Source organism: Ciconia boyciana, chromosome 13, assembly GCF_034638445.1.
Source record: "Ciconia boyciana chromosome 13, ASM3463844v1, whole genome shotgun sequence".
NCBI classification, from domain to species: domain Eukaryota; kingdom Metazoa; phylum Chordata; class Aves; order Ciconiiformes; family Ciconiidae; genus Ciconia; species Ciconia boyciana.
The window spans coordinates 3355022-3367527 of NC_132946.1; the positions used below are offsets into that span (position 1 = coordinate 3355022).

Consider the following 12506-nt stretch of genomic DNA (forward strand, 5'->3'; position numbering starts at 1 on the left):
GTGAGGATGAGGCTGGGCTGGGGAGCCCAGGAGGGATTTGGCACAGTGAGACCCCCGGGATGGGGCAGAGGGGGCTGGGGCAGCCCCATGCCCCCTCCACCCCCACCCCCCGCCAGCACCAGCACGGACCAGGGCCAGGAGCCAGTGTGTCCGTTCCCCCCCCGCCTTTCCCACGCAATCCCATCCCAAACCCACCCGTGGCAGGAATTAGTGTCAGAAAAGAGCAGCAGGCACGGAGCCCAACCTGGAGAATAGCCCTTGGAGAAGTCACTAAGAGAAAAAGGCCACCTGTGACCCCCCTCCGGTAGCCCTCCCCGGGCTGCTCAAGCCTGCCGGTGCCCACCTGGGAGCCAGGGGGTCCACGCTGGGCTCCCCCGGGAAGGGGACAGTCCCTGTGTGGCGGCCGGAGCAGGGGACAGGGCTGTAAACTGCAGGGAGCCGGGCATGTAAACACAGACCAGGGTACGGAGGGGCCGTGCCCGGGGGCTCCCGGCCCCCCGCCTCCCCGAGACCAAAACCGGGGGACGAGGGGGGTCCACGAGCCCCAGCCCTCCCCGTAGAGCCGGGGAAGCAGCAGCATCCCCTGGGAAGGGGGCTCTGGAGCAGGGGACAGTGACACTCGACCGTGTATAAAAAAAGAAAATTATCTTCCCCGGGAAGAGTTTGTGCACCACAGCCCCCGGCTCGGGGTCAGCAGGGGGGGCCGGGGCCGGCGGCCAGGCAGGGATGCGTGGGGGGAGCGTGCCGGAGCCGGGGCACGCCGGCACAGATGTTAGAGAAGAGGCGAGTCTACGTTACACGGGGAGGGGGCGTGGGGGGGTCCAGTCGAGTCGTGCGTCCCGGGAATCCGAGCACTGAGACGGGCCGGGGAGGCCGGTGATGCCTGCGGGTGACGCAGCCCCTGAGCAGGGGACCTGGGCGGGGGGAGGCCCAGGACACGCTGCCTCCCCGCTCCCCCCTCCTCCACAAGCCCCAGGGACCACAGCCCCATCCTCCCCAAGACGGACGGGGATGCCGGGGTTTTGGGGTCCCAGCTCTGAACCCCGCGGCACCCCGGGGTTTGCGGCCGGAGCTGTGTCCCCACCGCAGTGCGGGGCTCACCCATCCCCATGCCCGCCCTGGGGACCACCGCACCTCACTTGATGAGGATCCCCGCGGGCCGGGCCTCGTCCTCGCTGGTGTTCCTCAGGTTCCTCTCCGCTTCCTCCGAGGACCTGGGGCAGAGCGGGGTGAGAGGCAGCTGGGGGCACCGCCACGGCCCCTCGGTGCTGGTGGCAGCGGCCGTGGGCACTGGTTACACCGTTCCCCCTGCCACTCACGCCAGGAAATCCTTCACTTCCTCCACGGTGATGTCCCCGGTGGTGTCCAGCGGGTTCTCCATGCTGCTGTTGGGGGAGTCGATGGGGCCGGGCGAGAAGGCGGCCGGATGCTCCTCGGGGGACCCTGGGGAGCCACGGGGACGGGAGGGATGGGGGGGCAGCCACGGCGCGGGGCCAGCCCCGGAGCAGGGCCCACAGGGACGTGGCGTGCATGGCGGGGACAGGGTGGTCACTCACGGTCACTGTCGGTGGGGGAGTGTTGGCCCTCGGGGCTGCACGGAACGTGGGTGCCGTTTGCCTGCGGCAGCTTCGGCGTTGCCATCGAGCTGTTGCTGGAAGGAAACGCGGGAAGAAGTTACTGCCGGAGCCGGTGCCGTGGGGCGGGGGTACAGGGGTGCTGCTGTCGCAAAGCCCCCGCGTCCCCGGGGCACGTCCCACCTGAGGCAGGAGGTGTCCTGGAGCCGGGCGACCTCCAGCCGGCACAGTGGCTCCGTCACGTTCCTGGCGCTCAGCGAGAAGCGCTCGAATTCGGACGGTGAAATTAGGTAGAAACCTGGAGTGGGGAGACAACAAAGAGCCTCAGGGACCCCCAGCAGGGCTGCAGCCAGAGACAATGTCCCATCTACAAGGGACATCACCCCCAGTCCAGGTCCCGTGCCCTCACCCTGGCCGTGCTTGGTGAAGACGCAGGAGGCGATGCCGCTGATGTCCTCCTTGCGGATGCAGCTGTAGTGGACCTGAGGCCGCAGGCCGGGCACGGTGAAGATGTGGATGTCGCCCAGGTTGGTGAGACAGGCCAGGCAATTCTCCAGCCGCTCCTCGGAGCTGGCGCTGGCCAGGCTCACCAAGGCCACCTTCCGCACCCGGCAGCCCTCATGCGCCGTCAGCTTGAACTTGGTCTTGGCACTCACTTTGGGCAGCGTGAAGACCTGGGGTGGGGGGGGTGAGAGGAGCCAGGTGCCACGGGGGAACAGGAACCTGCAGGGTTTCGGGGGGTACCCGAGCAGCCTCCCACCGCGGGGAGATGCCGCAAAGGGCGGCATCTTCCCCTCGGAGCCACCACCCTGGGGACAGGCACAGGAGTGCCCCAGGACCTGGCTGGTCACCGCCAGCCCCGTCCCTGCACCCGGGGTAACAGGGACACCCAGAGAGGACACGGGACATGTTGTGGGTGGCGGGTCCCATCCCTGATGCAGGTGGACACCGAGCCCCTGCCACGCTCACCTTGAACTGCTCCTCGGAGGAGATGAGCATGGAGTGGCTGCCCTGCATGTCGGGGGCCTTGGCCAGGTCCCGCGAGACCTCGTAGGGCTCGGGCAGGGGGTTCCCCCGCCCGTCCAGCACCGCGATGGCCACCACCGGCGCCCGGTGCATCAGCTGGATCTCCTTGCCCAGCACCGCCTCCACTGCCCGCTCCGAAAACTTCTCCTGTGACGGCACCTCCAGAGCGTAGGCGAACACCGAGCCAGAGTTGGTCCCTGCCCACATCGTGGGGCCGTGGTGGGCGGCTGCGGGGGTGGGAGTAGTGTCAGAGCCCCCTCCCCATGGCACAGCACCAGCCAGACCCAGCTCGGGGGCTTTTCCCAGGGAGGGGGGCGGGGGTCTCACCGTCTCGGAGGAAGGTGTCAGCGAAGTAGAGGCACCGCACCACCCCTGAGAGCGAGTCGTCGGCCGAGCGGGGCTCGATCCGCCGCTGCACGGGCGTCATCTCCACCTCGGGGGGTCCCGCCTGCTCGGCCAGCTGCGCGTTGGCCTCCTGCACCTGGGGAGGGGGACACGGGGGTCAGCCCCTGCCCGGCAGGGACGAAAAGCAGCCGTGGTGGCCCCCGCTCCCTGCCCACCTTGCTGGAGGGGCTGCTGGCATTGAGCCTCTTCTTGCCGGACACCCGGCTCTTGCGGATGCGGCGGAAGGACTGCCGCAGGGACTTCTTGAGGGACTTCACACGGGACAGGGGCCCCTCCATGGCCAGCGAGTCGTTGGGGTGCAGCGTACACCTGCGGGCACCAACGTGGCTCAGCGCCCGGACCCCCGCCACGTCGCTCTTGGGGGTCCCCGGCACCGAGATCCCCCCCGTACCTGGCCAGCACGGGGTTGCGCCGGTAATAGTCGAAGAGTCCGAAGCCGTGGCTGGTGCCGAAGGCCACGAGGTTCCACTCGGAGTGGAGGGTGACGGCGGTGACGGCAGCGGGGGGCACGCATTGCACCAGCACGCTGGGCTGGAAGCCGGGGGCGAAGGGCAGGGGCCCGTTCCTGGGGGCCAGCCGGTCGTGGCCCTTCCAGGTGAAGCCCTCACGGTCCTGCAGCAGGTCCACGGTGGCCACGCTGACCACGTGCTCCGACTTCTCGTCACTCAGCTCCATCACCAGCACCTGCAGGGGACAAGCACGGATGGTGGGGGACGCATGCTGGACCCCCCTGGGAAAGCCGCCCTGCTGCAAGCTGGGGGTTAAACCTTGCGGGTAGGAGCCCTTCACGGGCAGGCACGGGGGTCTGCAGGCTCTGAAGTGCCCCCGTGCCGTGTCTCCTCGAGGGGGGAGTCCAGAGGTGCCCGGCAGCCCCCGTTCTGCCCCCCACCACCCTACCTGCCCCGCCGTGCCGGCCACCACCATCTTGGCCGTGTACTTGCAGAGAGCGATCTTCTGCACGCCCAGGCGCGGGTCGTCACTGTAGGGATCAAAGCAGCCCACCTGCAGGAGGGAGGGGGGGGCTGGCCGCCTTCATGCAGCTGTGGGGCAGCCCCCCGGTGCACCCCCACGTCCCCACAACAGCTGGCAGGTACCGGCTGCCACACACGGGCTGCTCCGGGCATCGCGCCCGGGAAAGGTCTGTCCCCACGCGTCCCCCGGCTCTCCCCCCCGCCCCGCGCTGGGGCAGACACGCGAGACAGGGCACGCAGAACAAGCGTCCCTTGTTGTCCCCACGGGGCGTCACGCGGCAGCTGTGCCCCGAGCCGGGGGACACGTCCCCAGGGCACAGCCGGGACGGCTCCAGCGGGTGCATCCTCCGTGCCCAGCTCCGGGCTTGCCCCCCTCCCGGTGCCGGCAGAGGCAGGGGGGTGCTGGGGTCCACAGCGACGTCCCCCCTGCCCTGGGGACCTCACCTTGCGGAAAGGCGGCCACTCCTCCTCGCCCGCCTGGTTGAGGCTGTCGTTGTGCTCGCAGTCTGTCTGGAAGATGCTGGCGGTGCCCAGCTTGTAGAGGGGCTTCAGGGAGACCCCCGAGGCATCCCAGAACCGCACCGTGCCATCCTCGTGCCTGGGAGGGGGGGGGACGGGGAGGCCCTGTTAGTGCAGGGCCCTGACATCTGCCTGGCTAACAAGAGCCGCCTGTGTGCTGGCGGCCACCGTGCCAGAAGGGGGGGGACACAAGGGGGGACAACGCAGCGGGTGACACACTCCTGCCCGGCCATCAAGCTGAACGAGAAGGGGGGGAAGCCCACCCAACAAGAGCGGCTGGACCCCCCACCACCAGCCATTCCCAATCCCCCACGGCAGGAAGGGGCTGAGGATGCGCGTCCCCAGCCCGCCCCGGCGTGTTTCGGGTTTCCCAGGCCCCCCTCCCCGCTGCCAGGCCACTCACCCGGTGAGGAGAAGCCCCCTCTGCGTGGGCTCCTGGGCCAGGTTCTTCCCCCCGTCGATGGGCCAAGCCTTGAGGGAAGGATGGAGGGAGGGATGGAGGAGCAAAGGAGCGGGAGCAAGCGTCACCCCTCCGCCAGCTCGTCCTGAGGGGCTCGGGGACACCCCCCTCCCCGCCACCCCCATCGCTCACCGCGGAGGAGAGCCGGGGGCTCTGCTGCTCGCCGGCACTGATGATCCTCTCCCAGAGCTTGAGGGGCACGTTGGAGACGTGGCAGGAGCAAGTGATGGCGGAGGAGTGGAGCGGTGCCAGGTAGGGGGCAGGGATGGTGGGCCAGCCCGGCGTCTGGAGGTCGATGGCCACCAGCTCTTCCTCCACCAGCACCACGAGGGCACGGGGGTTCTCAAAGCCTGGGGAGGCAGGGACACAGCTGCTGCTAGCAGAGACCCCCACCACCACCCCCTCCCTCCCCGGGGCGGTTCGTACCTCCCTCGGCTGCCTCGGTGCTGTGCACGGTGAAGAAGTCGATGACGCGGGATGTAAAGTCGAGCGTGGCCAGGGTCTGGCCCTGCAGCACGCTGACACAGTGCCGGTCGCCGTAGCTGGCCCGTGGCATTCCCCCGTTGAAGATGATGAAGGGGTTCCTGGGGGGATGAAACAACCTCCGTCAGACCCCAGACCTCGCCGGGCATCTTCCCCGCAACCCAGGTCCCCCCCGCCCTGTGTCCATCACCAGCCCGGCCCCGTGCTGCAGGGACGTACCCCGACTCACAGGTCCGCCAGAGGATTTTGCTGATGGCTTTGCAAGGGAACGGACCTGAAACAAAAATATCAACCCCACGGTTGCGGCACCGGCACCGAGATGGGGCCATCAGCTCCCAACCCCGTACCCCCTACCGTAGGGGATGGTGGACATGACGGGTTGCTGGCTCCTCTGGCTGGCACCGCTCACCGCCCACACCATGTACCCGCCGTCGCTGTGGGAGCTGATGATGCTCTTCCCGCTCTGCTCCCACGCCAGGCTCTCCAGCTGCTGCGGGGGCACACGGGGAGCTCGACACCCGGGACAGGGTGGGGGGGACGCACACGAGGCCGCGGCCCCGCCAGCCCCCCGCCATCCCCGGTACCTGGTTCCCCAGGAAGAGGTGCTGGACGGTGCGCGTGCTCTGCTCCCAGAGGACCACCAGCCCCCGGCTGTACCCGATGAGGAGCTGGCTGCTGTTGCGCGGGTGCTCCTGGATGGATTCCACCGGCCCCAGCGCCTTCCCGCAGCGGTAGTCATCGGGGACGCTGCGTGGGGGGGACACACGGGGGGGATCAGGGGGAGACTGGGGGTGGTGGGGAGGGGGCGCGGGGCCGGCAGGGCTCACCTCTGCAGGATCTCATCCGGGAAGAGGGTTTTGTCCTCCAGCAGTGCCAGGGCGGGCAGGGCGAGGAAGTACACCGCACCGCCCTCGGTGCCCAGGCAGGCCACCGCGCAGGTGGATGTCGGCAGGACCACCGTCACCCGCGTGATGCCGGGGGAGCAGCTGGGGGGAGCGGGGGGCTGCGTCAGCCCCGCGCTGGGTCTGGGGGAGCGGCGGAGAAACCCCAAACCTCCCCCGCCCCGATGCTGCATCCCCATCCCCGCTGGCCCAGGAGGACGGGGACAGGGACAGCGTCAGCACTAATAGCAATTAGAGCCATTAATCACCCCCCGGGCCCTGCCAGCACCTATAAAAAGCACAGGGCTGCGCTTCCCCCCCCCGCCACAGCATCCCAGTCGGGATCGGAGGAGCATTCCGGAGGGGAAGCCACCACCACCGAGGGGACCTTGGTCACCATCCCGCCCGAGCGGGGACGGCTGCTCCCACGCGCCGTTCCCAGCCGGCAGCGGTATCGCTCCCGGCCGCAGCCCCACAGCGGGGGGACGGCTGGGGACCCACACCCCCCCCAAGGCAAGTACTTAGTGCTGTCGGACCCTGGGCGTCCCGGGAGGCCAAAGCTGCGGGTCTCCTCCAGGTGGGAGCAGCCCTCCTTCTGGCAGACCTCCCAGAGGTGCAGCGTGTTGTCATCCAGCAGGGAGAGGAGCCAGCCCTGGAGAGGGGGGAGACAGCAGCGGGGTGGGTGGGGGGCTGGAGGGGCTGCTGCCAGGCCCCCCCGGGGACACCCACCTACCTGGCCAGGGAGAAAGTGCAGCTGGGTGACGGTGGCCGTCTCCTTGTGCAAGCCCGTCAGTTCCACGCCCGGCGCGCCGTATCTGGGGGGGGCCGTCAAAGAAGCAACGAGGGTAGAGCCCCCAGCACCCCGGCAAACCCTTGGACCCCCCTCAAATTCCCCCCAGGTCACAGTTTTGCAAGCAGGAGCCAGTTTAGCCCCGTGTCCCTGGGGAGAGCCAGGGCTGAGCATCCCTGGCAGCACCCCATGCCGGAGCCGGAGGGTACCACCATGCCTGGCGCCAGCTGGGATCCACCGAGCACCTCCACCGGGATGCCCCGGGGTCAGGATGCGGCCGGCATGTGGCCGGGCTGGGTGTGCGTGGGCCAGGCCAGCTCCTGCCCTCCGCCACCCTCTTCTTCCTCAGCTGCAGGGCCATGGCCGAGCGGAGGCACCCGGCAGCCCCGGCCAGCCCGGCACGTACCGCCAACAGGGTGGGGTTCGGCATGCGCCGGCACGGCCTCACTCACCCGACTGGTCCCGGCTCCTCCGCCGGCGACGCTGCTCAGCAGGAACCGGGGCAGGACCCGCGTGGCAGCTCCAGCACCGCGCGGTGCACCCCGACCCGGCGTCTCCCCGACATCCCCGGGACCCGGCGAGCTGCTTCCCCCAGCCCGGCGTCAGCGGTGCACGGCGCAGCTACGGCTCGGCACGCTGCGTGCCGGGGGTTTCCACCCTCCGGCCCCCGTGGTCCTCGCCCCCGGCCACCCCCCGGGTGCCCTCGGCGTGGGGAACCGGCCCAGCGGCTCTGCCCAGACTGACAGGCAGGAGCTGTCTGGCAGCGCCAGGCACAGCCGAGCCGGCAGAGCCAGGCCAGAGCTGCCGAGGCTTTGGGGAGACCAGACAACGGGGTGTGCGAGGGGGAGTGGGGGGAGCACACAAGGGGGCTCTGGGCGCTGTGGGGACAGGGGACACCACCCATCCGCGCTCGTCCTGGGGTCTTTCCACACCCAAAATGGTGCCGCTGGCCAAAAGACAGGCGGTCCTTGTGGCAAGTGGCCGGGGAACACCAGCGGCACCGGCTCGCTGCGATGGGGGTCCGAGCCCAGGGACCCCCAGCCACCCCGGGGGATCCCCAGGGCAGCGGCATCCCCTCGATGCCGGGCTGTCTGCAGCCAGATCCACCCAGCCTGGTCGGGGAGCACCCATGGGTGCCCCCACTAACCAGTAGCACCAGTCAGGCCAGCTCCGGCTGCCGCCTCACCCGGCCCCGGCCTCCCTGACACCGTGAACCTCCAGAAGCACCTTCTCGGTGGCAGCTGGAGTGGGACCGGGTGGGCACCGGCTGCAGCGCCGCGGGCAGGACCGAGCCGCCCCGAGCTGGGTACCACCCCAAAAACATCCCCTCAGAGGACGCCCAGGACACCGCAGCCCCCCGCAACCGCGGCTCGGGGAGGTTTAACCCGGGGGGGGGGCTGGAGCCAGCACCCCGCGGCGAGGCGGCCGAGCGGAGCAGCCGGCGACATCGCGGCCGGGCGGCCCTGGCAGAGAAAAAAACCCACGCCATCTTTGTGCTCGGGAGGCAGCGAGCCGCTGGCCTGGGGGAGGGGGAGCATGGCGGCCCCCCCCCCCCGACCCAGCCACCCCCGCACCCCCCCGCACGCCCACCCCGCATTCCTGCGGCACGGGGCCCCCCGAGCGCGGGCCGCATCCAGCCCTGGCCGCCCGCCAGCAGCCCTCTGAAGTCTCCCTGCACGCCGCCGGCAACAGCCCAGCCGGGCCCCGCGTCGTCCTCGTCCTCGTCTCCCCGGCCCCCCAACCCGGGCTCAGCGCCCACCACAGCCACCGCCCCCCCACCCCCAGCCCAGCACCGGGCCGGCCAGGGGCCCCGCTGCCCCCCCCGAAAGGCTGCGTGGACGAGGCCAGGACGGACGGGAGCCAGCGGGGATAAGGGGGTGACACCGGGAAGCACCCCCCGCCCGGGATGCCCCCGGGGATGGCCGAGCCCCTTTGCTCCCTGACGCTTTGGGCAAGGCGGGGGTTTCCTCCGGCCATCCCCTCCCCGGCCAGCCCAGCTGCAGCACAGCTGGACAGACAGACGCCTGCAGAGCGGGAGGACGGGGCGCTGCCGGGTGGGCCAGCAGTGGCACGGCCACGTCTCCCGGCATCCCCCGGGATGGGGACAGCCGGGGGGTGGGGGGGGCCCTTACCTCCTGCCCTCGGCTGGGGGGGAAAAGGATACAGCTTCACGGCTCCCGCCTTGGTGCCGATGGCCATCACGCGCAGGGTGGGGTCGTAGGCCAGGGCGCTGGGCTGGCTGGGGAAGCCGTGCTCCACCGTCTGCCGCAGGGACAGGCAGGTCAGAGCCGGGACCCCCCACCCCTGACCCCTCCGAACCCCCCGCACCGCCACAGCTCCGATCCCGCACCAGCCTGAGCTTCACCCCTGCGATGGAAGACCATGAGGATGCTGCTTTGTCCCCCACTGCCACCACGGGGGTCCTTGGGGAGGGGGGGACATCACTCCTCACCCAATTTCCACCTGACACCCCGAAACAGACCAAACCCCACAGCCACACCAAGGGCCGGGGTAGGTCTGAGCTCGCACAAGCCGCCCCACCACCCACCGGCACTTTGGGGAAGGGACCCCCCACCCTAAACCCGCTGCCCGAGGTGCGGATGCCCCGGGAGGGCCGAGCGGCGTCCAGCTCACCCCCACCGCAACGCCCCCGGGGGTCCGCGGTGCCGGGCAGCAGAACCAGGCGAGCGGGACCCACCAGCACCGGGGACGTCCCCGCTGGAGCCATGTGCCGCCTGCGGGCACCTTCCCAAGGAAGTCCCGGCCGGCAACGGCGTGCCCGGGCTTGCCGGCTGGGGAGGGGCTTGCCCACCTGGCAGCGGGGGGACGTGGGGGGCACCCACCACCCCGGCCCACAGCGAGGGGACCACAGGGCTCCCGGGGAAGCAGCCCCGGGGGCAGCTCAGCTGAGCAGCGGCGGCGCGATCAGATGATATGGAGGCCGCTGGAGCCAGACTGGCCGGATCCTGACCCGCTCCCTTTGTCTGGGGCGGCCGAGAGGCGCACCAGGGTGGCTTTTTGCACCCGCCGGCACAGCCACCGTCACCCTCCTGGCTCCCGCTCCACTCCAAAGGGCCACCAGGAGCACGCCAATGTCCCCAGGCCAGCCAGGGGGTCTCAGCCTGGCTGGGGGACGAGTTAGTGGATGCTTGTGAGTCCCGGTCCCCGTGGCAGCCCCACACAGGGTCACCCCGAATCCCCCCGGGATGCACGCCGCACTGGAGGATGGCAGCGGGAGCTGGGACAGCAGCACCGCGGGGACGCCCCGGCGATGCTTTAGGTTGGGGACTGGTACGACGAAGGTGGCAAAGACCCCCTCGGTGCTCCCGCAAAAGCACCCTCCCAGCTCCCCTGCCCCCCCCCCCCCCCCCCAGCCCCGAAGGGGGGGACCCAGCCGGCAGCCCCCCACGCACAGCCCTTCCTCCCGCCCAGCAGCGGGGCCGCATCCGGCAGGCTGTGCCGGCCCAGCCGAGGCGCGCTCCCGGCCAAATTACAGCAAATCCCAGGCAGATCTGGAGCTCGGGAGGAAAAACAACCGTTAATGGGAGGCAGGTGGGCAGCCAGCAACCCCAGCGCCGGGCCCGGCCGGAGCGGGGCTGTTCCCCAGCCCCCCAGGATGCCCCGCCGGGCGCAGACCCCCCAGGGTGCTGCTGGGGCAGGATCCGGCTGCGGGACCACCCTCCCCAAAACCGGGGGGCTCCGGCTGGGCTGAGCCTCGCGCCCCGGCCAGACCCTCGCCCGCAGCGGTGAGTCTGGGGGGGACAGGGATGTGCCGGGGCGGTGGGTGCTGGCTCTGACCCCCCCCGCCCCCGGCACACCCCAACACCTCCCAGCCTGGCCCCGCTGTGGGGCGATCCGGGGGTCCTCCCAGCACACGCCACAGTCCCCACCGTGAGTTTGGGCAAGCGCCCGACGCCGGTGCCAGGACGCTGCCGAAGGATGGACGGACGGACAGACGCTGCCGGCGTTCTCCTGCCCCCAGGGCCACGGCAGGAGGATGGTCCCAACACCGCGGGGCTCCCGGGACAGGGCGCACCGAGCCCCAGGCGGGCACCCACCGGCACAGCCCGTCCTGCCGATGCGCCGAGGGAAGGGTCCGGCACCCGAGGGCTCGCAGGGTCCCCCCTGGTCGTTTGACGAGCCCGGGGGGCTCCCCACTCCGCATGAGGGGACCAAGCAGGAAATCTCCCCGGTACTGGCGAGGGGGGGGCCAAGCTCTGGGCCTCCGATACTCCCGGTCCCCCAGAGACACATCTTTGGGGTGCAAGGGGACCCCAAGCCCCCAGCCCCAGGGGTCATCGCCACGGCCCTTCCTGCTGACATAGGGGGTCCAGCCCCCCCCCAAATCCCACCCCTGGGGGCTGAGCCCCTCCATGGGGTATGGGGGTTGCAGCTGGAGATGCTCCGAGGCCGGACAGGGTGGGGGGGCCGCGGGGCACCCCAAAACACTGTTGCCGGTGAGCAAGGCCTGGGGGAAGCCAGGGGCAGAGGCAGCGCGGGAACTGGGGTGCTCGGGGGAGCCCCCGCCCCGGTGGGGCTGGGGAAGGGGGATGTCACGCCGGTGTGGGGGGTCAAATCCTGCCCCAGGGTGCCCCCGGGTGCGGGAGGGGGTGCACCCTGAGGCGGGGGTGTCCGCTGCACCCCAGGGAGGGGGACAGCCCCCCCGGGACGCATCCTGCACCTGGGGGGCCCGGTACCCACCCGCGGGGGGTGCACCCCCCCCCACGGCACCCGCCTCCCTGCACCCGGGGTCCGCCCGCAGCCGGGGGTTCTACCCCTCCGGGCGTGCCCCCTCCCCGGGCCCAGACCCGCTCCCCGGGCAGCCGGGAGTCCCGGTGCGCGGCTCCCCACCGCGGCCGCCCCCACGGGGGTGCACCCCGGTCCCCGGGGGGGCGGTGCCCCGTGCGCTGCTCCCCTCCCCGGGGACGGCATCCCGCTCGGGGGGTGCCGGAGCCTGCGCCACCGGGGGGCCGCCCCGCACCCCGCTCCCGGGGCCCTGCCCGACACCTCCGGTGGCTCCCGGTGGTCGTCGCGTCCCCCCCCACCCCCGGGGTCCGTCGCCGCGCCCCCGGCCCCGGACGCACCTTGCTGAAGGCGAAGAGGTCGTGCCGGAGGCGGTCGCGGTGCGGGTCGGCACCCTGCCGCCGGAACCGAAACTTCATCATGGTGGGGCCGGTGGCGGCGCGGTACCGGGCGGGGCGGGCGGGGCCGGCGATCCCGGGGCCGGTACCGGGGCGGGCGGTGCCGGTGCCGCTCCCGGTGCGGGCGGTGCCGGTCCCGGCGGGGGGCGGTGCCGGTGCCGGTGCGGGTCCCGGTCCCGGTCCCGCTGCGGGTCTCGGTGCGCGCGCCGAGCGCCGAGCGCCGCGCGCCGAGCCCGGGTAGGCACCGCCGCGGCGG

The 12506-nt window shown here is 71.5% G+C and overlaps 1 protein-coding gene across 2 annotated transcripts; it reads right to left on the reverse strand.

Moving 5' to 3' along the window:
• Positions 1-176: 176 nt before the first annotated feature.
• On the reverse strand, positions 177-12414 carry LLGL1 (LLGL scribble cell polarity complex component 1). 2 transcript variants are annotated; one of them, XM_072878203.1, is made up of 23 exons: positions 12194-12414; positions 9274-9371; positions 7053-7134; positions 6856-6971; positions 6266-6424; positions 6023-6185; positions 5793-5928; positions 5658-5712; positions 5382-5539; positions 5088-5305; positions 4899-4966; positions 4421-4574; positions 3903-4007; positions 3397-3689; positions 3161-3314; positions 2928-3081; positions 2544-2827; positions 1984-2248; positions 1758-1872; positions 1557-1651; positions 1320-1443; positions 1135-1214; positions 177-883 (listed from the first exon to the last, which is right to left on the reverse strand). In XM_072878203.1, exons 1-22 carry the CDS (start codon positions 12272-12274, stop codon positions 1136-1138), a joined length of 3156 nt encoding a protein of 1051 aa, XP_072734304.1. In that variant the 5' UTR covers positions 12275-12414; the 3' UTR covers positions 177-883; position 1135. The 2 variants fall into 2 exon arrangements, with proteins under 2 accessions (XP_072734304.1, XP_072734303.1); XM_072878202.1 differs by having other exon boundaries at positions 6841-6971.
• Positions 12415-12506: the final 92 nt, after the last annotated feature.